Genomic DNA, 24233 nt, shown 5'->3' on the forward strand with positions numbered 1-24233 from the left:
TTTTCCTGCTCTAGACTCACTCAGTCAGCAAGAGCCATGCCACCCTGGCTGGCCAAGTTATGGCACATTATGCAAATTTCCAGTTCCATGGAATTAATGCTTAGAAACAGTGTAGACTGGAAATGTGCTAGAACAAACGACGATTGCTGAGATTAGAACACCGGGAATGTGAACAGTAGAGAACCTTGTGATACGTCCCCATCCCTTAGGAAAAAGATCCGAGTCTCAAAAGGATACTTGCATTGCTGGGCATCCTTAGTTCTATAAACTACCCAGGAGACTACAATCTGAGGATTGTGGTTCAAAGCCAGCCTGGGCAGGAAAAGTCTGTGAGACTTTTGACACCAAAAAATGGAAGTGGAATTGTGGCTCAAGGGGTAGAGCACCAGCCTTGAGGAAAAAATGCTAAGGGACAGCCACATGCAGGTGGCTCACAGCAGTAATCCTCCATACGCAGAAGGCTGAGATCTGAGGACTGCTTTTTGAAGACAGCCCTGGCAGGAAGCCCCTTATCTCCAATTCGCCATGAAAAAGCTGGAAATGTAGGTGTAACTCACATTGTAGAGTAGCCTTGAGCAAAAAAGCTCAAGAGCAGAACTCAGGCCCTGACTTCAAGCCCCAGGACCAGCACCAGAAACAACAACAATAGCTAAGGGACAGTGCCTAGGCTTTGAGTTCAAGCCCTAGTATGGCACAAATACACAAACCAGGATTCTAGCACTAGGTAAAAGCTCTTTCAGAGAGGTGGGCAGAAGGAGAGAGGGCAAGGCTAAGCCATCAGAAGGCATCTCCCAAGACCAGGAGTTTTCTCCTCCGCAAAACACTGTGGGGTGGCATTGCTTGGGTCACTTAACAAAGTGGAAGAGGGAGCTGTGAGAAGCTGGGTACCGCTCAGGAGGAAGTGTTCAGGGATGCGTATCGTGTAGCAGTCCCTTTGATGGTGAAATAGTTGAACCCCAGACCTGGCTGTAAGCTGTGAAGAGTCACTCCAAATTTATAAGCTCATTAAACTACTAGTATTTTTGACTGTCTGCAGGTTTGGCCACACCTAAATCTTTTCAAAGTACTTAGCTGACAGATTTTTTTCTTTTAATTCTAATTACTCAGTGAACATCTCTGTTATTTGCAAAGTTTGTGGTTTGGCTCTGTTTTCAGTGCAGAGTCCAATGTAGCCCACCCTGCCACGTCAGCCTGTACTCTCAGACTACCAGAGACCACCAGGGCCTAGCCCCAGCCCACTGAAAACCCCCCAGACTCAGGTATGTGTACGGTTTGCTCTAGCAGGGGACAAGGGAGACCTTTGAGATTCTCATTTGTGCTAGTGGCGTCACTTCTGTCATCCTGGCTACTCTGGAGGCTGAGATCTGAGGATCGTGGTTTGAAGTCAGGCTGGGCAGAAAAGTTCCTGAGACTGTTAGTTCTCCTTACCCAGCAAAAACCAAGAAGAGGGCCTGTGGCTCAAGACGGTAGGCACCAACGTTGAGTGAAAAAGCCAAGTAAGAATGTGAGATCCTGAATTCAAGCCCCACTACTGGTACAAACACAACAATGGTGGCTGGTTCACTTGAAAACTCCCTCTCTTTGTTCACTTTGGATTTGACAAAACGAGAAAGCATTTGCCTTTTCCTTCCTTCTTTGGTAAGATCAATGAGAGGATGAGCACCAGGTCCTTTGAATGGTCTCAGGAAGAGTGGTTGTGTGTGTTAATTTTATGCAGCTAAGAATTGAACCCAAGGGGCTTGGAATGTGGCTTAGTGGTAGAGTGCCCAGCATTCATGAAGCCCTGAGTTCCATTCCTCAGTACCTCGTAGAAAAAGCCGGAAGTGGTGCTGTGAATCAAGTGATGCTAGCCTTACACAAAAGAAGCTCAGGGACAGTGCCCACTGCCCTGAGTTCAAGCCCCAGGACTGACAAAAGGCAAAAAGAAAAAAGAATTGAACCCAAGACTTTATGCTTGGTAGACAAGTATTCTACCATTGAGCTATATCCCTAGCCTAAAAGTTTGGGTATTCTTCGTTGGCAAACGCAACAATTTCAGAATCTCTGGTTCTACCAAGACCCTGGTCTATGGAGTTGAGGCCCCTACCTCACTTCTAAAAATTTGGGGGGGGGGCTCTTCCTTCTAACTACCTACTATGAGCCACAAATGGCTCTTATCCTTCTGCCTGGATGCTTGCCTCTCCTGAAAAGCCAGGCTCTTGCCCCCAGATATGTATGCACATGCATTTTGCATATGTGCATGCAAGGGAGGGGAGAGGGTTCTGCCACTGTGGTCATTTTCAGACTGAGCCAAAGTGTAGCAAGAGTGAATTGGCTAGCTAGAACAGAGCTGGTGTCTCCTGCCCCAAGTTTGCAAGAGCAGACAGATACTCAGTTTCAGGCCACAGCACTTAGTGGGGAGCCTGGAGCTTCTGGGAGGGTTCTGCACCCAGGATCTGCTCTTCTAGTCAGTTGCACAAAACGGGTAAGCTTAGTGGGAATTGGATGAAGATGTGAGGCTTTGAATAATGTGTGTGTGTGTGTGTGTGTGTGTGTGTGTGTGTGTGTAAGTGCATGTGTGTGCCAAGTACTGAGGTTTGAATTCAGGACCCACGCACGCTCTCTTAGATTTTTTGGCCAAGGCTGGAGCTCTACCACTTGAGCTACTTCTACCTTGTTGCTGGCTAACTGGAGAGAACTCATGGAGACTTTTCTGCCCAGTCTGTCTTTGAAACTGCTCTCCTCAGATCTCAGCCTTCTGAGTTGCTAGGGTGACAGACATGAACATAACAATCAAAATGGAAGTGATGTTCACTGTTTTGTAGGCAAACTGTGCTGGGACCCAGGCCGACCAGGGAAAGATCTGACCATGCAGTAAGCCAGAGATGGAGAGCTGAAATGTGGACTGGCGCTCCAACGAAACTGGTCTGGCTTCCATTAGGATACTGTGGGAGCAGTGGGTTCTGAGGACCCAGTGCAAGCCGCCCTGCAGCCCCTGGCAGTGTGTCTGGCTGTCATTCAGTCAAGTCCTCAGTCTTACCTGGTTTTCCTTCATGGAAGACGAGACAGGAAGTAGGTTTGTTTGTCCAGATGCCACCGGTTGGATGACTGTTGCACACAGGAGTGTCTTCAGGGCCCTGTGCCAGCCAGTCCCACCTAACGTCTTTATTCCTCATCCGGGAGTGCAGTAATCAGCAGGTTGATGCAAAACTGGGAGGGTCTGGGAAACCCCTTGGGCAGGAGATTTCGAAATGAGATTTGGATTTAAAAAAAAGAAAGAAAGAAAAACACAGCGGGTGGGGTTCCAAGGAAAGAAGGAGACGCGAAACTCCCATCTGCCACTCCGCTGAATAGCGGGGATAAACTGAAGGGCCTAGAATAGAAGGACTGAGGCCCCGGGCCAGCTGGCAGACGTGTTAAGGCTATTTCTTGCTGCCTGGCCTCACTCTCGCCAATCAGGCTGCTGAGGACCTCAGTTCACCAGGCAAAAGCACAGCTGCCACCAAGCTTTCTGTCTGGGGCAAGTCAGCACCAGCCAGGGTAGATAAACCCAGAACGCCCTGTGGAGAAGGAGCGGGAGGGAAGCAGCTGGTGGGCTGGCAAGCAGACTGGAAGACACCAGGTGATATGAGACTGTTCAGAGGCAGGCTAATCTTGAAGCAAGGACTAAGGAAGCTCATGGGCTGGTGGCCATGGTGATTCTCTCTTCTGCTGTTCAGTGGCTGTCTCTTGTTTGAATCTTGTCATCAAATGGTCTTCCTTGGGCTTAAGACATCTGGCATGGTATGGGGGTGGCTTCTAGTGGCAGGTGCCTAAAGGACAGGAAGAATGCAGAGTAAGACGTGTGCAGGACCTAGAATAGGGGAAGGCAGACATGAGAAGGAAAGAAAAACTGAAGAAGAAGAAGAAGAAGAAGAAGAAGAAGAAGAAGAAGAAGAAGAAGAAGAAGAAGAAGAGTAATTAAGACAATTCTGAAAAAGCTCAAAAGGAGGTAAGACAAAAGGAAAGAGAAGCAGCACCTGTGACTCACGTGTGCAATCCTAGCTACTCAGGATGCTGAGATCTGAGGATTGCAGTTCAAAGCCAGCCTGGGCACTAAAATCTGTGAGACTCTTATCTCCAATTAACTATCAGAAAATTGGAAGTGGCACTGTGGCTCAAGTGGTAGAGCAGTAGACTTGAGCTGAAGAGCGCCCAGGCCCAGAGTCCAAGCCGCATGACTGACCAAAAAAAAGGAAAGACAAGGGGTATTCAAGAAGGAGCAACAAAAAGGGAAACTGAATGAGGATTATGCTGAATGCTAGTGGCTCATTCTTATAATCCTATCTGCTCAGGCGGCTAAGATTTGAGCATCATTGTTCAAAATCAGCCTGGCCAGGAAAGTTTCATGAGAATCTTAACTCCAATTTAATCACCAAAATGCTGAGCTGGGGCTCAAGTGGTAGAGTAACCTTGCACAAAAATGCTAAGGGGAGACTGCCCAGGCCCTGAGTTCAAGTCCCAAGACTGGTACACGCTCGCACGCACGCGCACACACACAAGAATGAATCTGTAAACCTGATGAGTACTTAAGGAGCTTGTCATGATGAATCCATGTCATGCAGGTAGACTGAGGAAATCAGTAGTCTTCAAAGGTGTTTGGAGTCATACAATATGAAAGGCCCAGGGAGGGATATAAGAACTAGCTGAGCAGCTTTGAACAAGAGGGGCTCATGATTCATGAGCACGCGTCCCCGCCTCGTGCGGGGTGGGGACCCATCTAACCAGAATCACCGCCCAGCCTCTCCCCGCCTCCAGGATGACAAGCTCTGACATCCTCGGTCCACCCAACTCAGCCCTCAAGCATTCTGCAAAAACATCAGTACAAACAAGAACAGGTGAGGGAGGTCACTGCATTTTGTGTCATTTTTGTTTTCTCTCACATTCCACAGATATCAGAAGTCATCAAACACCATCCTTTGAGCTCAGACTTTTCTTTACATTCTATCAGTATGGACCAGGTAATTCAAATGTTTATCTGGACTCTCACCCCCAGCATGTCCACTCTTCTCAGCAGCACAAACTTTTTCTTCTTTTTTAGTACCAGTCCTGGAGCTTAAGCTCAGGGACTGAGAATGTCTTTGGGCTTTCTCAAGGCTAGAGCTCTACCACTTGAGCCACAGCACCACTTCCGAGGAATCGAACTGGGGTCTTTGTGCATGCATGTGGGCAAGCACTCTACCACTAGGCCACATTTGCAGCTGTGATGTTCACTTTTTATTTAACTTTGATATAAAAGTTTGTGCTGGGTCTGTGAGTGTGTATGAAGCCCTGGGTTCAATTCTTCAGTACTACATAAACAGAAAAAGCCAAAAGTGGCACTGTGGTTCAAGTGGTAGAGTTTTAGCCTTGAGTTCAGGACTGGCAAGAAGAAGAAAGAGAAGGAGAAGGAGGAGAAGGAGAGGGAGAATAGTAATAATGATGATGATGCCGGGGGCCCATGGCTTGCACCTAGTTACTTAGGCTGAGATCAGAGGATTTTGGTTCAAAGCCAACCCAGGCAATAAAGTCTGTGAGACTCTACCTCCAGTTAACCACTAGAAAACCAGAAGTGGCACTGTGGCTCAAGTGGTAGAATACTAGCTTTGAGCTGAAGAGCTCAGGGACAGTGTCTAGGCCCAGAGTTCAAGCCCCAGGACCGGCCAAAAAAAAAAATGCAAGCAAACAAAAAAATGTCGCCAATGGCTTGCACCTTTAATCCTACCTGTTCAGCAGGCTGAGATCTGAGGACTGCAGTTTGAAGCCAACTAGGACAGGAAAAGTCCATGAGACTCTTGTCTCCAATTAACCAGCAAAAAACCCAAAGTGGAGATGTGGTAGAGTTCAAGTGGTAGACTGCCAGCCTTGAGTGAAAAATGTAAGGGAGAGTACCTAGGCCCTAAGTTTGAGCCCTACTACTGTCACCCAAAACAAACACAATGGATGTCATTAACTACATTCAACATCTATTTAGGGGTGTTTATACCTTCCAAAGCAACTCACTGTCTTATTTAATCCTCCCAAGAATCCTTCATTACTATTATTTCAGTTTAATATTTTTTCCTCAGAGTCAACTGGTAGACCTCAGATGTAAAGTCAACATCCTCTGATTCAAATCCTTTCTGCTTTCTATACAATATCAGACTGCCCTATCCCCAACTTCAGAGTTAAAGATCTTTTCAAAATCACCCAAAAGCTCTGTGTGTGTGTGTATGTGTGTGCGTGCATGCATGTGTGTGTGTGTGTGTGTGTGTGTGTGTGTGTGTGTGTGCGTGTGAGCATGAATGTGTGTGCTCTGGTACTGGGGCTCAAATTCAGGGCCTTGGTGCCGTTCCTTAGTTTTTTCACTTTACAAATTAAGCCACAGCTCTACTTCCAACTTAAAAAAATGTATTGTTATTATAAAGGTGATGTACAGAGGAGTTCCATTTATATAAGTCAGGTAAAGCGTACATTACTTCTTAGACAATGTTACCCCTACACCCCCCAGTTTCTCTCTCACCTCTCCACCCACAAGTCACAAATTGTAGAGTTCATTTTCAACATGCTGTCTAGTGAGTACAACCGTTTGATTTGTTCACTCTTTGTCCCTCTATTTCTGTGCCTCCCCTCTTACCCTCCCAAAAGCAGATAAATGAGCAAACCACACACACACACACACACACACACACACGCACGCACGCACGCACGCACGCACGCACGCAGCAGCAGCAGCAGCAGCAGAAAAAAAAAAAAAAAGACCTCTCGTTTCCATTTCTGGAGTACATAGGTGTTTTCTGTGGTCATATACACGTAGGCGTGGCACCTCTGTGTTCCTCCCCGGGATGTCCTCCTTTGGCACTTCTAGCTTTTTTTGTAGTTAGTTGGGGATGAAAATCTCATTGGCTTTTTTTTAAAACCTGTACTGGATTTGATCCTCCGATCTCAGCCTCCTAAACAACGAGGATTGCAGGCATGAGGCACTGGGCACAGCTTTATCTTGGCTTCTTAAACCTCACCACCTCCTCCTGACACAAGCTGGTCCCCCAGAAGTGAGCAAGCAAACTCCAACCCTCTTAGAACTTTCTGGGAGAAAGTAGAAGAGAACAAAGATTTATGGGGTCTTCACTGGGGGGAAGCCCTTTCAATGGGGGTAGCAGGGAGCCGTGTCACTGCCAGATCAGACAGAACAGAGACCCCCTTGTCTGTAGGCCACTCTTGCTTCTGTGAAGGGGCCTAAGTGGCCAGGCTGTGCTGGCCTGGGCAGCTGGCTGCCAGCCTGCCCTTCTCCTCCTCCGGAGTCGCAGGTGGGCCGCTTCTTTGCCCTGTTATTACCGCTGGCGGATTGTTTGTGCCGCTGGCAGGAGGCTGCAAGTCCTTCCAGTTCTCCTGGTCTCCTTCCGCAGCTTGTCCGCCCGCTGCTGTGTGTGGGGAGGGGAAGCGCCCGGGCCTGTTACCTGGAGGAGGCAGAGGGAGGCCCGCGCGAGGACTGGCCAAACTGAGGACTGGATGAGTTTCTTACATGGCTGAACAACTGGGACTGTGGGGAGGAGGTCAGGGGATGCTAGGGCGGTGCTGAGTTGGTGTCAGCACTCAGGTGGCTGTGGAATGTCTTGACCCACTCTGGATTCTCTGCCTGGCTTTCTTCCCCGCCCCTGCTCCAGACTGGAGCATTCAAGTGACAGCTATGGCTGTGACTTGGGAACTGAAGACTTGGTCTTTGCTTTGGGGCACCCCCCCCCCCTGCCCCACAGTCTCTACACATCTGACTTGAAGTAAGTAGACACTCAGTGCCCAGAACACAAATGCAGAATAGAATAGGAAGGCTCTCATTTCACAATCACGGAGGGTCAGAGAAACAAGACTCCAGTCTGAGTCCTGGCATCCTTTGCTAGCTGTATGACCTTGTGGAAGTTCAATGGACCAAGCCTCAGTTTCTTTGTCTAAAAATAGCCTCAATAATAGCTACCTCGGAGGGTTGTTGTGAGAATTAGAGGTGATGTCAGAGAGAAGCGCAGCACGCCGCTGCCTGGCGCGTAGTAGGAGCTTAATGAGTGGAAGCGATGATTAACTGTGGTTATTGGGTTGTTTAGGTATTTGCCTAAAGCACAGTCTTAATCCAAGAACTCAGGTTTGTGAGAAGTGAAATGCAGCTTCTCAGTGGCCCAAAAGCATCTCTTGATTTAGCCTTACACCTCAGTGCTGGGGTCCTCTGCTCTGTAGAATGGAGAGTCCTTCTGCAACAATAACTAGCGAGGGGAAAGGGGCAGCAACCTGCACTCGCTCGCTCTCTGTCTGAGTTGTGTGTATTCCACCGATACTGGGGGCTGTCCCTTAGCTTCACGTTTGTCCTCTAGCACTTGAGTCACAGCTCTACAGCTTTTTTTTTTTTGATAGTTCATTGAAGATAAGAGTCTTATACCTTTCCTGCCTGGGCTGGCTTTGAACCAGAGTCCTCAGATATCAGCTGCCTGAGTAGCTACGGTTACAGACTTGAGCCCAGCCTTGGCTTTGGGTTTCCTTTTTGGGGGTGGCCAGGGTGGGATGGAAATGGGAGAGAGACAGCAGCCTGTTCCTCAGATCTCCAGCTGGGAGTGAAATCGAAACCCACATCTATCTGCGTTTGAGATTGGACAAGGTACACAATAACCTGGCTCCCGGCCATCACGTTTCAAGATTCCTGACTCGTTTTATTCTGTTTCTTTTGTGTGAGTATTTGCCAATACTCAGGCTTGAGCTCATGGACTCTTGCTCTTGTGCAGCCATTTTCTGCTCATGGCTGGTGCTCTACCGCTTTAGCCATGCCTCCTGTTCAGGCAATTTTGGTAGTTAATTGGAGAGTCTTTGAGATTGGTCTGAGTCTCTCTCAGACTGGCTCTCAATTATGGATCTCAGTCCCCTGAGTAGCTGTGATTGTAGACATGACCAACCAGTGCCTGGCTTGGTCTTTTTTTTTTTTTTTGTCAGTTGTGGGGCTTGAACTCAAAGGCCTGGGTGCTATCCCTGAGGTTTTTGTTTGTTTTTCCTCAAGGCTAGACCTATACCTCTTTGAGCCACAGTTGCACTTCTGGTTTTCAAGTGGTTAATTGTAGATAAGAGTCTCATAGACTTTCCTGCCTCGGCTGACTTCAAGCTGCCATCCTGAGGTTGCCGTCACTTGAGTCTCTAGGACAACAGGCATGAGCCAACTGCACATGTCTCAGTCCTTACTTTGAAATTAGAGTCTATCATAGATATATGTTAGAAGAAAAAATAATCACAGAATATACATGACATTTGCAGTACTAAACATAGTCTCAGTCATTTACTGCAGTGTTGGAATAGATACCTTGAGAATATGGTGGGGTCTAGCTTGGGCTGTAGACAGGGTGAGAAGGTGAGGAATATGAAATCAGTCGCTGGCCTCCAGGCCCTTATGTACTTGCCTTATCCTGCCCAAATGTCTAGAGCAGATTCTGCCTTGGCCCCCTAAGCTTCCAGCCTGATATCCACAGACATGGGCCAACAGGGAGCCACAGGGAAAGGGGGCATGTGAGGTAAAGACAATGCAAAGGTGGGAGCCACAGGGAAAGGGGGCATGTGAGGTAAAGACAATGCAAAGGTGACGGGCCAGAGGCAGCAGCAGCCTCACCCGTCAGCCTGGGGCAGGACATCTGGTGTCAACAAACTCCAGGAAAGCTGGGAAGGGGCCAACAGAAGGTGAAGGATGCAGGCTGGGTTTGGACAGGAGAGTGGGACACACTGAGCCAGGTGGCTACCGTGGCCTGAGGGAGTGGACTAGAGGATGCGCATGGAGGGCTGCTTCCCAGCACAAACCAGAGCTTTCTCACCCAAAGCCAGAGTCAGACACAGCCTTCCAGTGACCTCACGCGTGGCAGTGCTGTCTTCACAGCCTGTTCCCAGCATGGCACGTGGGTCCAACTCCATAGCAGAAAAGCCTTGGAGTTAGATTATATGTCCAGTGCACAGCCCATGTGAAGACCCTACAGTGATTGCCACCAGCCCTAGGCCCACTTGGACAGCACTCCTGCAGCCTGGCATTGGCTGGTCTACCACTGTGTCAGAGCCTGGAAGGATCTTCTGCTCCCGCCCTGGGCTCTGCACTTCTGTCACTGACCTCTTGCACCTGGGGTCTACAGCAGAAACCAGCTGGAGAACTTTCACTCAGCCTCAGGCCTCTGCCAGGGCCTGCCTTCCTCTCCTCTGGACACAGCTCCCAGCCTCTGGTCCTGTTCCTCATCCCTGGCCACATCCCCACTGTCAGGAGATTTCTCAAAGGAGTCTATTGAAAGTGGGATGTAGAGACTGCAGAGCATAAAGGGAATCGATTTTAAGTTTTTTTGTGTGGCAATACAGGGGCTTCATGTTCTTGTGTAGCTTTTTCACTTAAGATTGGTTCTGTACCACATGAGCCTTGAGCCTTAACTCCACTTCCTGCTCTTTTTTTTTTTCCCCTGCTCACGATAGCTTTCAACTCGGATTCTCGGATCTTAGGCTCCAGAGTAGCTAGCATTACAGCTGTGAGCCACTGGTGCAGGATTCCAAACATGCCTCTTGATTCAAGCCTGGCTTTTTCCTGTCACTTACTGACCCTATGGGGCTTACTGGAAGTGAGGAAAAAGCCATGGCTAGGGCCGGGAGTTTGGCCTAGTGGTAGAGTGCTTGCCTAGCAGGCACAAATACCCAGGTTTGATTCCTTGGTACCACATACATAGAAAAAAGCCGGAAGTGGTGCTGAGGCTCAAGTGGTAGAGCTCCAGCCTTGAGAAAGTCCAAGAACAGTGCTCAGGCCCTGAGCTCAAGCCCAGGACTGGCAAAAAACAAACAAACAAAAAGCCATGGCGAGGAGTCCACACTTGTATCACTAAGGCTGCATTTGCTCTTTTTGAGAGGGGGAGGAGGCAGGCACATCTCCTTGTTGAAGTGTTAAACTTCAACTAAACCCAGTCAGTTGTTTTACAACTCTATTTTGTTCTAATTATAAAAATAAGCTATGCCCACTGTGAAATAAATTAGAGAAGGCATTTAAACTTAGAGCATCCATCTGAGTGGCTCCCTGCTTTGTGTGGGGAAGAACAATAGCCTCCCGCCTCCCTCCTAGGCCAGGACCCATCCACACTGGGCCTCTCCGAAGCTGGTTTTGTTATCAGTCCTTTAAGCCCTCAGGAATGACTCCCAGAATTCCTGTGGCTGAACCCGGCAAGCTGGGGATTGGTGGTGAGTTCTGCCTTATTGTTGGCCTGCTCCAATCATCCTCCAGATCCTCAAACCCTCTGCTGGGCTCCAAGAGCATTCTCTGTCATGTTCCAAGCTGGCCTCGTGTGTGACACCTTGTGTCCAGTCCCGAATCCCAGGCTGGAGCCCCACCTTCTCCAAGAGGCTTTTGTTCTTTCAGAAGCAAAGAACTCCTTTAGGGGTTCCCTAGTGCTTGCGGTCTGGCCACACCATTTGTCCTTAGTTACATATTGACTTACCCTAATCTCTTCTCTCTTCCGGGGCTGGGCCTATTGCCAGTCAGCTGGAGCTCTTACTTGCTCTTACCTGCTCTTTCTCACCCCCAGAACTCACCCACCTTCTAGAACCTGACATCCAAGAAGCTGAAGGTGTCTGTGCTGTGTGATTAGTCACTATCGAGTCCAGTGCTACTGGACAGGGCTCTGATGAGCGAGTGGGAGCTCTTTCCCTGAGCTCATCTGAGAAGCTGGAAGGAGGATAGACGTTCAAAGGAGCCCCAAGACCCTGTCACCACTGCCTAGCCCCCCCCCCCCACTCTCTATTCAGTTGTCTCTTCTCTTCCCAAAGTTGATAAGGTTCTGTACTCTTAGATGGAAGTTAGGTTGAGCATGGCAGGGCGGGAGGAATTTCCAGAGAAAGCAGTCCTCTCTGGCTGTCTCAAGACATTAGGGTTCTCATAGTGAGCCCCGGGTTACAACACTGCCTTGCTTTCTCTTCGCAGTGCCCCGCACCAGCTCTCACTCCCCCCAGCATGTACACCCATGGCCCTGACCTGGAAGCTCTCCTCCTCCTTATCCATCTGGCCGGGCGTGATGGAGGGCTCAGTCTCCCGGAGTGGTTCTGCCTCAGTGAGGGGCAAGGCCAGGTAATGTACCCTTGTGAACACACAGAGGCCCCGCAGGTCCTCACTGTTTGTTCAGCGCAGCAAGCGCAGTATCTGAGCCAGACTGGCTGGCTGCTCCCCCTCAGGGAAGCTGGGGTCAGCTCTCAACTCCCATCTGCCAGGTGTAGGGGAAAGAATAGCAGTGGCAGCCAGACACTGGTGGCTCATGACTCTCATCCTAGCTCCTCAGGAGGCTGGGATCTGCAGATCACAGATCAAAGCCAACCTTTACTAAAAAACTGGAAGTGTGGCTCGAAGCGGCAGAGCAGAAAAGCTCAGGGACTATGACCAAGAACAAAGCAAAACAGCCCCAGCCTCAGGGAGCTGGAGCTTGCTGAGCTGCTCTGCAGGGCACCTTTGGTGTGTGCCTGGCACAGACCAGCACGCTGTGGTGTGGCACTGCTCTATGTCTGACTGGTAGTGACAGGTGTTGTGCCCCATTATTGGGAATGTGGCTTCCCTTCCTTTGGTGCAGTCGGGTAGTGTTAGGAAGAGAGGCTCAGGTGAGTGAAGAGCAGAGGTTATTAGCATCTTGGGGACACATGGTGAGCGTTAGATGAAGCGGGGCGGTGTGTTCCTCCACCGCTGTTGCCTTAAAGAGCCAGCACTGGTGGCTCATGACTGTAATCCTTACTACTGAGGAGACTGAGATCTGAGGATCTCAAGCCCAGCCAGAAAAGTCCCTGTGAGAGACTCCTGTCTCCAATGAATCACTCAAAATCTGCAAGTGGAACTGTGCCTTGAACATAAAGAGCTCAGGGACAGTGCCTAGGCTTTGAGTTCAAGCCCCACAACCAACAACAGAAAGGACCAGGACCAGCAGGTCACATCGTCCTGCTGGGCCAGGTTCTCATCTTAAGCCCAGTGGTAACCATGAAGGGACCAGTTTTGGATCGAAGTAGCATTTTTATTTTTTTGTGCCAGTACTGGGGCTTACACTCAGGACCTGGGTGTTATCATTTAGCTGGATTTTTTTGTTTGTTTGTTTTGCCAGTCCTGGGGACTGAGCTCAGGGCCTGAGCACTGTCCTTGGACTTTCTCAAGTCTAGTGCTCTACCACTTGAGCCTCAGCACCACTTCTGGCTTTTTCCATGTATGTGGTACCGAGGGAATCGAACCCAGGTCTTTGTGCATGCTAGGCGAGCACTCTACCGCTAGGCCAAACTCCCGGCCCCTCCTTTAGCTGTTTTGCTCAAGGCTAGCACTCCGCCACTTGAGCCATAGTTCCACTTCTGGTTTTTTTGGTATTAATTGGAGATAAGAACTTCATGGACTCTCTTGCCCAGGATGGCTTTGAACTGTGATCCTCAGATCTCAGCTTCCTGAGTAGGTGGTATTACAGGTGATTGTTTTGCTGAACTTCCCTGTGGTGTAATGGTGGTAGTAACAGCCCAGAGACAACACACCCCTTCCCCGAAATACAGAACACATTAGCTATCTGATTTTAATCGGAGGGAAAGTTATAAAATAAGACAGACACAACACAGAGCCTCATGGCTGTTTCAGATTGTCAGTGAGCACAGAAATACAGAAATGTAAACAAAAATTGCTTCTGGATAACCTCAAGGACTGAGAATACAGCAACTCCCCAGACAATTACAATAAAATGAAAGAAGCCTTCAGAGTAGGTCTATACAATTCAGATACAGAACAAGAACTCTTCCTCCTCTGGAGTCAGCCTGAGGCTGGGGCCAGAGTGGGGTCTGTGCCACACACTGGGTCTTTGGGCAGGGGATACCTTGGCTGGGTCCCATGGGGCTTGGGTGTCATACTCCAAGGCCACCTGGTGAGTCTGGCTCACTTACTCTCCAGCAAGGCTGGCTCTAGCTCCAGGTTTGTCTCCTTTGACCCACAAGACACACTCCCACTTTGACCTACAACCTCATTTCCGTTATCAGCAGGGCTCCTGGCCACACCATGGGAGAACAACTCCCTCCCTCGGAGAAGCCAACCGGTCCACAGCTGCTCAAAATCCCAGCCATTTGCAAGGCCACAGAGAGATCTTGTTAACCATCTCTTCTCCTTGTAGACCTTTCTGATGTTATAACCCCCGACCCATTTTTCCCCCTGCTGTTATACTAGGGTTTCTGACTCACCCAGAAGAGGACCTGCCCTCCAGCTTGGTCCTGCGCTTGCCTGAGTGTTCCAGGCAGCAGACTCAGCGTTAAAGACTTGCTATCCCACCTGGCTGACCCTAATGCCCCAGCGGGACCCACCCTCAGCCTCAGAGACACGGTGAGTTGTCCATCAGGAGTGCACAGGCTCACCAGGACAGGAAACCCGGGGCCTCCATGAAGGATGAGGGGCTGGGGAGGAAGGACAGAAGGAGCGCTCCGCCCTCCTGGACTTTGAAAGATCGGGGGGTGGGTTGGCACAGCCGCCCCAGGGCCAAGGCACAGAGGAGGTTTGAAATGTCCAGGATAAATAGACCCACACGGGGGTAGAGAAAAGCCAGCTCCACCCTCTCAAAAATAATCGCCATGGGCACCAAAAATATATTAATATCTGTACATTTGTCATCTTTACAAAAAGGAAATAAACCTCCTTGGTACCTTGTGGTTGGTTTCTTACGGATGAGGTGATGGGCAGGAAGGCCACACGTGTGCAAATGCACACGCACGGGAACCCACACATGGTGAGGAAAAACGAGGACACCTGCAGCTGCTGGAGCGCGCGTGCAGCTGTGCAAACATGAGCCCCCTGGAGCCCTGAGCATGAGAACCTGTCTGTGCGCGCTGCCGCCTGCCTCCCCACTGCGGTCTGCGAGGGAGCTCTTGACCCACTGTCCACGCGCACGTGGGTGCCGTGTGAGAGCAGCAGCATCCCCTCTGGTCTTTCTCCTCTGGGGAGGGAGTCCTGCTACAGAAAGCAGTGCTGGGCCCGCATGGCCTCACCCCTGCCCAGGTGTCCCGTGTCTCCCCATGCTTGGAGCGGGCTCTGTCCCTGAGTCATCATGGAGGAAGGTGCTTGAGTGAGCGCGGGCCCAGGGGCTGTGGTCCTGACCGCTGGTGTCTGGGCGAGGCGGTGGGTGCTCAGAGGTGGGGGCCGCCCTGCAGCAGGGAGGTGACGGTGTTCTGCAGCGCCACGGCCACCTTCTTGGAGGTCTTGTGCAGAAGCGGGCTGTCGGGGTGGTGCTCCTTGAGGTGCAGGACGTGACCCTCCTGGCTCTCGGACGTGCAGCCACACTCCTCACACACGTACAGCTTGGCCCGGCGCTCCTTGTATGCATACTGCTGCTGCACGCCGTGGATCTTCTTGAGGTGAGACTCGAGCGAGCAGCGCTGCGTGAAGGCCTTGTCGCACAGGCTGCACTTGTAAGGCCGCACGCCTGCAGGGAACAGGGGCTGACGTCAGCCGTGGCCAGACCCGGAGAGGTCAGGACCCCTGACTCTGGGTGGAGGGACACGTGAGGCCAGCCAGCACCCATTTCCCCAGGGGCCCTCGAGTCCCACGGCTTCCAGGAGCTGGGGAGGATCAGGAGGATGTCCGCCTGTCACCAAGGGGGCTGCCGGCAGCCTCCCGCTTGACCCTGTCCAGCCTGGTAGGTCAGGGGTGCCCCCCCCCCAGCCAGAGGCCTCCACCTACCAGTGTGGGTTCGGACATGTCTCTTGAGGTCGAAGGTGTCGTTGAAGCCCTTCCCGCAGTACGTGCACAGGTGCCTCTTGACGTCGTTGTGGCACTTCATGTGGCGGTTCAGCATGCGTTGGTAGGTGAAGGCCTTCTGGCAGATGTGGCAGGTGAAGAGGTCTCCGTTGGGACTGTCCCCCAGCGTCACCTGTGGTGAAGAGTTGTTTTTGTGTCGGCACTGGTACTTGAACTCAGGGCCTGGGCACCGGCCCCTAGCTTTTTCAGCTCTAGGCTGGTGCTCTTCCACTGGAGGAACAGCTTTAGTCCTAGATTTTTGCTGGTTCACTGGAAATAAGTCTCGTGGACTTCACTGCTGGGATGATTTCGAATCTCAGTCCTCAGATCTCAGCCTCCTGAGTAGTGTTACAGGCGTGAGCCTCTATCGCCCAGCAAGGACAGCCTCGGGGACAGACATCCAAACCCCTGTGCTGTGGGCTGGCAGTTGAGGAGGACACATGGATGCTGGCCCCTGGCACTCGAGGAAGAGTATGTCCACCCTCCAGAGGCCAGAGCCTGTGCTGCCTGCTACGTGAGGGAGTGTGGGGGTGGCGAGACATCTTCTTTTGTATTCCAAGTCCCTCCCCCAGGCTGCCCCCTAACCACTGGAGCTGTGGCTCAAATGGCCTCCCCAGGTGGCTACTGAACTGCCAGCAGGTACGTGTGAGGGCGTTCGCCCTGGGCTGCGGCTGGTGTCCCTCCGTGGTTCCCATGGGTTGCACACAGTCTTCCTCTGCCCTTTGTGACAGGGAGGAGTCCTCACTGTGGCCTGGTGGCGCCCTGCCAGGCCAGGCACTCCCCCCGAGCTGGCCTCGGTCCAGGACTGCCTGACAGGGCGTGGCGTGAACCCTTTTGCCATTCTCTTGGTTAGGATTTTTTTTTTTAACTATAGGAAATTTCAGATGGATACACAGTGGAAACACTTGTATTGTGGGCCTGAACCTTCTGCTCAGTGTGAGCAACCGCCTCCTTTACCTGGGTTGCTTGAAGCAAGGCCCAGGAGCCGCCAGACAAGTGTTCTGCTCCAAGTAGCTGTAGCAGCAGGCTAGGTGTGGCCAGCACAGGAAAAACTGACTTCCCTCTCTTCTCACCCAGAGGTGGCCTTGCTCTGTGGGGGGCCCTGTCATTGGCCTGTCCTGCATCTGGCTGGCTTCTGGGTGCAGCAGAGACCCTGTGGGTCAGACTCCAGGTACTCTGGCTCCACTGTGGCCCTGCCGGCCCTGGTTCTTCCCCCTACCCTCAGGGATTGGAGGGGCAGGGAGAGCTGAGGGGGTGGGGGGGGGTCGGGAGGGCCCTGGCTGGCTGCGGCTGAGTATGGAGCACGTCCCCTCTGCTCACAGCCCACGCTTAGCCCCTGTAGGTGGGAGGGGAGGGGACAGTCCTCCACAGGCAGCTGCCCCCAGTCTTTCAGCACACAGGAGAGCTAGAGGAGCACTCTTCCGCAGGTCACTGCTGGCAGATGCCCTCGGGTCCTGGAGCAGTCAGGAATGCCAACCCAAGGCAGGGCCAGCCTGCTGCCAGTGCTCTCCATGGAGGCTGGGCATCTACACTGCCCAGTGCAGTGCTTCTGGTGGCCCTGACCTCGTGCACGGCCTGGCACTCTGACAGGGCAGGAGATGGCAGACCTGGGCAACGTGTTCACGGCCACACTCACTCCAGACCTTACACTCCCAGCTCAGTGTGTAAAGAGGTGTTTCTTTCTATGGCTCTCCTTGCCTCTTGTGGCAGAAATAAAGCTGGACACCCCACGGGGCGGGGGGTGACACCAACGGTCAGATGTCTCACTGCAGACCCGCTCCTCCCTGAACCCTTCCCATGCCAGCCGAGCTCTTCTCTGCCTCAGCCCAGGGCCCCGGTGTTCCTGGCCTATCCCACGCTTGTCACACATTGTATGGGCCGGGCATGCACTTCTGTATGTACCTCTGGACCCAAGATGGCGGGAGAGCCATTACCTTCATCTTGGTGCGCAGGAAGCTCTGGCCTCTGCCCTGGGGGTCTGGCAGGCGGCCCACGTCTTCAGAGGGCAGCTGAGCCACCACACAGGGCCCAGGGGCCAGGGTATAGCTGGTGTCACGAAGGCTCATGTCCAAAGCCAGGGGGCAGGAAGGAGGTTCAGCCACGGAAGGCTCTGGCTCCCGGTAGGGTTGTGGGGGGCAGAAGCCCAGGCTGACTGAGGAGAGAAGAGCAGCTAGGTGAGGGGTGTGGGGAGTAAAGAGGATTCCGTGGGGTGTCGGAAGGTGGCTGGAACCTGGAGCTTCTGTTCCTCCCCTTGCAGGCATGTGGGCAGAGAGGTGGGGGGGAGCCTCACCACACCTGCCCCTCCCTCCTGCCCCATTAAGGTAATTACAGGTGACGCCAGCCAAATGCCACTGCTGGCTGAGTAACTTGTGTCTTAGCGGAACTGGGAGGACCAAGATGCCCTGCCAGTTCTGCCCCAGTGTCCGAACGCCCCACCTCGGCCAGTCCCTCTGGATTCCAGGCCATCCTCACTTCTGCTGGGACAAAGGGCACCATGGGAGCTCTGGCCAGGGACAGCGCCTTGAGGCTCGCCCTGGCCCCAGAGGCTTCCTGGTGCTCCAGGCCCCCAGGGGACCCCCTTCAGGCAGATGTAGCTAGGAGCCTTTGGGGCCTCAGTCCCCTGTGCCCCTGGCCCACCAGGGCTCCAGGCTGTCAGCCTGGGCTGGGCCCTGCTTGGTAGGCAAACAGGCCAGGTGGGTGGAGAGGGAGGAGGTCAGGGCGCAGCAGGTGGAGGCTGCCCACGGGGACCGCTCACTGTGCAGTGGGGCTGGGCTCCCCGAGGCAGTGCACACCGATACCTGGCAGCCCTTTGGCAAGGCCGCTCCCCTCGGCAGCAGACACCTCATACTAAGCGGGCCAGGGAAGCTTGGCTGCAGACCCTGAGCCCCAGTCCTGACATGAAAACAGCGGCGCCCAGGCAACAGATCTCAAAGCCAACGGGCCAACGGTCTGAAGTTGCTAACCACCGTTTCAGATCGTCAGTACGACCTGAGCTCTGCACTTGCACCCAAGAAGCTAGGGACATTTCCCAAGCTCCAGACGGATAAAGAGGGATGTGGGCAGCAAGGATGAATGAGAGGGAGTGGGGGGTTACCATGTCAGAGCCCCCCAGGTCAGGCCCTCTGTTCCCTCCACACTAAGCTGGAGAGAGAGAGGCAGCTCCCCTCACCACCTGTCCTTGGCTGAACAGGGCCAGAGGGGATGTGATAATGGAGGAGGGGTGAGAGGGGAACACGGCTGCAGTTTCGGGAGCAGCCCAGCTTTCGCCCCCTCAAAACAACAAAGGTCTGACAAGAGAAGAATGCGCCTGCGTGCTGCCCAGAACCCGTTCTGCTGGCACTGGCGTCCGTCTGACCAGGGACTTTAATGAGCCACCTCATTCCTGGAGTTGATTCACCACGCCTGGACCCAGCCTGGCCCCTGAGCTGGCACCCCACCTCTCTCGGAGGGCTGAGCTTTTAGCTATGCTTTCTGAGGCCTGGGCACCCTGGTAAGCTGTGTGCACACCCAGACCTGCTCTGGGGCACAGGTCTCAGAGGGTTGGCTCTGGTGCCTGCTCGCTAGCCAATGGAGATCTTGGCTGGAAGTCACAAATGAAGGAAAATTCCCCTTTCTCAGCCGTGGTGGAAGCAAATGGTGGCCTCTACCTTCTTCTATCACTTAATGGGACAGTGTGAGTGAGGCTTCCGAAAGCAGAGTGTGGCTGAGGGTAGCAGAGGGCAGTGACAGCAGGGGAGTCCTTAGGTCTGAACTCAGGAGGAACTGTCACCCTTGGCTTCACAGCTCCATGGAGGAAGCTTGAGGGCCGGGGTCTCAGGACCCCAGCCTGTTCATCTGAGAGGAGCCTCCTCCTGGCCTGTCCCACAAAACCCTGGAAAAGCTGGTGTTAGGACAGGGTGTACCCTCGCTGTTGCCTCTACCCCAGCGCGGGGGCTCAGGAGTTGCTCGGGTGGGGAGGGTTCCTTCATCTCAGGTACCCCGTCAGACCTGTCTCCCTGCCACCCCCACATGTCCCTGTCAGGCCGCACGCACGTATCAGTGTGTCATCGCTGGTCCCGATTGGCAGGAGGCAGGAGGCAGGAGGCAGAACTGGTTGGGCCCCGCTGGTGCTGCCCTGTCTCCTAATTAGACGTTTCCGGTAAGGCGGTGCCACGGTGACCGCTCATCCTGTGCCACAGCTACCGAGTGTGACAAGGCTAAACCAGCCAGCCTTTTCCTCCCTCCTCCTCGAGATCTGGTGGGGCTCCTCCAGCTGGCTCTCCTGTCTTTACCTGGATGATCTCAGGGGCCCTGCCTCCCACCCCAATTTGGATGGAAAACTAAGGGCTTAGCTAGTGTCCAGTGCCTGCTCCCAGCTTAGACGGGGCTGGGTAGGAGGCCGGAGCTTTGCAGACAAGGGAGCCTCCTGGGTCTCTAGTGAACCTCTTGGGCTCTGGGGTGGGGTCCACTCTGGCTATCGACAGCCTTGCACCCTGACTGGAACGTGCTGGGCCCCCGGTGTGACTCAGAGTCCAGAGCTAGCTACAGCCTGAAAGCCACAACCCCAGTTAGTGGACTCAGGCAGCCTCCTGCTCTCCTGGATGGTGCCAGATCCTGCTTTAGGGCCACATCTGCCCTTCCATTTCCTGATGCTTCTCATTCAGCACTCAAGCCCACGTTAGAACTTGACCCTCCTACCAGTGTGCCGGGCCCCCAGGATGCAGGGGGCCCCAGAGCCCTGAGGGGTGCTAAGGACAAACAATGCACAAAGAACCAGCATGGGCACTGGCCAGACTTCACTCTCTGAAGCTGCTTTCTTTCTGGGACAGACAGTCTGGCCACTTCTGCCTCAGGACATCCAGGTTCAGGCAGTTTAGCGGCTTAGGTGATCATGCCCCATGGGACAGGTAAGAGTCCCAACCTGTCCACTGCTGGCATCTCTTCTGTCCCCATGCACTGGCTGGCATCCCTCTCCCAGCCCTGTTCCCTTGAGTGAGGACTGCTGAGTCCTCCTTCCCTATCCCGTGCTCCCAGGAATCACTGGAATACACACTGGAGGGCCCGTATCTCCTGCACATCCCCCTCCTCATGAGGGGGGCACACCTGACTTCCTGGGGTACTCCCATCCAGCCTGAAAAGTCGGCCAAGTTCCCACTCAATCTAGAAGCAGAGCCAGGCTGGACAGCATCACAGAAGGAAATCCTGGGTTCTGCTGCTCAGCCTCTGGGGCCAGAGCAGTGACAGAGGGGGGGGGGCTCAGGAGGAGGGGTCTGGAAGCTAGAAGATGTCTCTAGGATGCTCGTGGGTGGAGTTCCAGCCTCCAGGCTGGGCACCAGCTGTGTCCAGGTGCCCTCCTGGCTTTAAGATTTCATTTGGCAAGAGACTCAGCCTCAGAACCAGATCCTTGCTGTTTCTGGAGCTTTTCCCAGCCAAGACATGGATTTACTCATAGGTACAAGTGCCTGCCTCATCCTCAGTAAGCCAGCAAACCCTCCCACCCCCCTCAGGCTCCTCCAGCTTACTCCATACTGACACAGCCAAGGAAAGAAGTCCACACTGGAGAGGAGAGGCACGGTGGGGCCGGCCATCCTGAGCGGTGGGACTCTCCCCCGGCCTGTCCTCCATCCTGGGCTGTCCCCTCAGCTTTCGAAGGGCAGCAGGGCTGAGTCTCCTCTGCGAGGGGACCCTCTATAGTTTTATATAGGAAGGAAGGCTGGTGTGATACTAAGTCACAGCTGCAGGCCAGGCCCGGCCAACACTTTCCGAGCAGTACAACCATTTCCCTTCAAGTAGTCCCACCGATGCCTTGAGGGTCTCAGAGGGCCTGGTGGGAAGGACAACACGTTCACGCTCCCACCGCGTTCCCCGGCCCTCCCAGTGTGAAAGCGGGAATGGGGTCAGCGCTCACCCAGTCGCAGTGTGCCAGGATTCTGTGAGGAGGGGTGACGGAAACGTGCTGGGCTGGCTTCTGGGGTCATGCTTGGCTGGTGATGGAATGGCTCAGCCAGGGGACAAGCCACCACAACACACACCCCCTGCTCTCCAGCCATATGAGGCACTCAAGCATAGACAGAGGACATTTCCTTTATTTCCACAAACTGTGGGAAAACTCTCCAGTGGGCTACAGGGGTTTTAGGTGAGGGAAATGAAGTTCTGTCGGCTACAGGATTCGCAAGGGGAAATTCTTGCCAGCTGTCCCACAGGTCAGTCGCCCCCACCCAAGGGAGCCCTAGCGTGTGTCCCCTCATCAGGGGTAAAAGCAGCTGGGGACAGGGACCACATAAGGCCACCTCTGCACCTGACAGGACAGGTCCCCCGGGGCACCACAAATCACTAGGATTCAAAGAAGCCAATGACTTGAACAAACGGAATTTCTTTGTCCTTCCTAAAAGTCAACACATGATCAGTTACCGATTGGGATGTGAAATAAAACTAAAAATAACAGCACACTGCGCCTGGCTCAAGGCTCAGCTCACCTTTCACACAGTCCAAGTTCAGTTTATCAGATCCCAAGGAGCAGCTAAGCAGCAAGTCAAACACAGGTGGGGAGGAGGCAGCAGCAGGGAAGGGGCTGCTGACCATAGTGGCCCTTGGGGGTGGGGGGGCACTGGTCAGCTACTCAGGGCCTTCGGCAGGCAGAAATAGAGTCCTGAGCCCAGAGCCCGGGGGGTGAGGCACCAGCTACTTCCCTTTTGACCGCCCTTTCTCTAGTGGGGGCCTCACTGCAGAAGTACGGCCATGTCCTCTTGGGAAAAAGGTCAGGCAGTGACACAAGCCAAGGGATCTTGGAAGGTCAGGCCACAAAGAGCTCGCCAGGACCCGCACATCTCCAGGAGCGTTTTCAAGAGGGAAACTGAGGCCAGAGACCTCACAGGGCCCCTCACCCACCCCCCTCACTTCCCGACTTTCTTAAAGGCTTGGGCGGTGCCAGAGAGGCTGCGGATCAAGGGTCAAAGTCGGTTGGTTAATTACCAGCTCTTACCCCCTCCCCGCACTGGGCAGCGCGCCCCCGCCCACCCCCACGGCGAGGCGCCCTCGGATCAGGTCGGAAGAGGAGAGCCGCGCGACGTGCCCGGAGGACACCGGAAGATGCTGCTGGGGTGGGGGACACAACCCGGGTTACTCATCCCCGGTGGACGCGGACGCTGCCGAGGCGTCTTCCCAGAATAGACTGGGCGCACCAGTTCCTGGGCCCGACCCCGCCGTGGGGTGCGCCCGGGCCCGCTTCTCCCCCCGCATCCTCGGCGAGGCTGAGCGAGGTGAGCCCCGACGCCACGCCGGCCTCCAGGCGGGCGGGGTGCAGCGGCAGCTGGGCGCCGACCCCCGCCCCGCGCCCCGCGCGCCCCGCCGGGCGGAGCCGCGATCAACCCCGGGGCTGGGCGTGGGGACGACCGCCGCCGCCGCCGCCGCCCGGGACTCGGGCTCCCGTCTTCCCTGCCTGCCCCTCTCCTGCCCCGGTCCATGTCTCCGCTCTCTGGATTTACGACGCAGGGGCCGAGGGTCTCCGGAACCGAGCCACACCCCGCTGCCTCGGTCGCCCGCCCGGGGCCCGGCGCGGGCTAACGGGGCCGCCCGCCGCCCGCCGCCCGCCGCCCGCCGCACCTGGCACGTAGATCTCGCCGCGCTCCTCGTCGGGGAGCTCGCTCCAGTTCCGCTTGCACGTGGAGACGCACGGCTTCTTCACCAGGAACGCGCGGGGCATTTTCGTAACCCTCCTGTGAGTCCCGCGCCGGGCGCTTCCCTAACGCAAGCCGGCAGCGTCCCCACCGTCCCGGGCCGGGCTGGGGGCGCGGGAGGCGCGGGGCGGCGCGGGGGGGACGGTCCGGGGACGGAGGCGCCGCGGTGGCTCCCGCGCTCCACGGACGGACGGTGCCCGGACGGCGCGCGCCGCCTCGGCCGACGGCCTCGGTCCTGGCTCCGCAGCCGGTGCACCGGGCGTCTCTGGGCTGGGCTGGCGTCCCCGCGGCCGCTCGGCGAGGCTTCGAGTGCGAGCTGGCCGGACGGGTTCACGCTTTATTGGCCCGCGGCGGTGCGTGGCGGTGGCGGGCGGGGGCGGGCGGGGGTGTGGATCGGGTCTAATGAGCTCCGCGGGGCCGGGACAGCGAGGGCGCATGCGTTGGGAAATAACGGTGACAACCCACCTAGGTGGTACCCGTCGAACCGGTTTCCATTCCCCTGCCGGGGAGGTGGCCACGCGGCCCCGGGCGGGGCGGGCGGCGGGCGGCGGGCGCCGGCCCGGGCGCTCGGCGGCCCCGGCTGCCCCCGCGGAGCCGCCCCGGACCTCCCAGCCCGGCGAGTTTCGCAGACGGGGCGGGAGAAGGCAGGGCGGGGAGGGCAACGTTATTTGCACCGGCGCTGCCTCGCTCGCTCCGCAGGTGATGAAATGAAACTCGTCCAACTGGGCTGGGCTCCCGCGGGCGCCGGAGGAGGCGCGAGGCCGCGCCGGGCGGGGATGGGGGGGCCCCGGGCGGGAGGCCGAGGGGTGCGGGCCGGGGAGGCGCCGGCCGGCTGCGAACAC

At 54.7% G+C, this 24233-nt stretch overlaps 1 protein-coding gene and 2 long non-coding RNA genes across 7 annotated transcripts in view; 2 read left to right on the plus strand and 1 right to left on the minus strand.

The window, feature by feature from the left end:
* Window positions 1-14764, plus strand: part of LOC150052367 (uncharacterized) — a 33510-nt gene extending 18746 nt beyond the window's left edge. Inside the window, exons 3-6 of one of the 4 annotated variants that reach the window (XR_016538015.1) lie at window positions 4911-4979; window positions 11933-12076; window positions 14177-14329; window positions 14627-14764. This is a non-coding gene — a long non-coding RNA (uncharacterized LOC150052367). The other 3 variants (XR_016538017.1, XR_016538014.1, XR_016538016.1) reach the window with 3 other exon arrangements.
* A 362-nt stretch (window positions 14765-15126) lies between these two features.
* On the minus strand, window positions 15127-23432 carry Ovol1 (ovo like transcriptional repressor 1). Its single transcript, XM_090347344.1, has 4 exons — window positions 23318-23432; window positions 17671-17888; window positions 15680-15869; window positions 15127-15422 (listed from the first exon to the last, which is right to left on the minus strand). The coding sequence occupies exons 1-4, from the start codon at window positions 23415-23417 to the stop codon at window positions 15127-15129; spliced, it is 804 nt and encodes a 267-aa protein (XP_090203470.1). The 5' UTR covers window positions 23418-23432.
* LOC150052369 (uncharacterized) lies at window positions 15278-17451 on the plus strand. 2 transcript variants are annotated; one of them, XR_016538019.1, is made up of 4 exons: window positions 15278-15354; window positions 16611-16732; window positions 16814-16907; window positions 17164-17433. It is a non-coding gene; the product is annotated as an uncharacterized LOC150052369 (long non-coding RNA). The 2 variants fall into 2 exon arrangements; XR_016538018.1 differs by lacking the exon at window positions 15278-15354 and having other exon boundaries at window positions 15995-16732; window positions 17164-17451.
* Window positions 23433-24233: the final 801 nt, after the last annotated feature.

The sequence above is a fragment of the Megascapheus bottae genome, chromosome 16 (assembly GCF_031878675.1).
Source record: "Megascapheus bottae isolate mThoBot1 chromosome 16, mThoBot2.hap1, whole genome shotgun sequence".
In the NCBI taxonomy this organism is placed as follows: domain Eukaryota; kingdom Metazoa; phylum Chordata; class Mammalia; order Rodentia; family Geomyidae; genus Megascapheus; species Megascapheus bottae.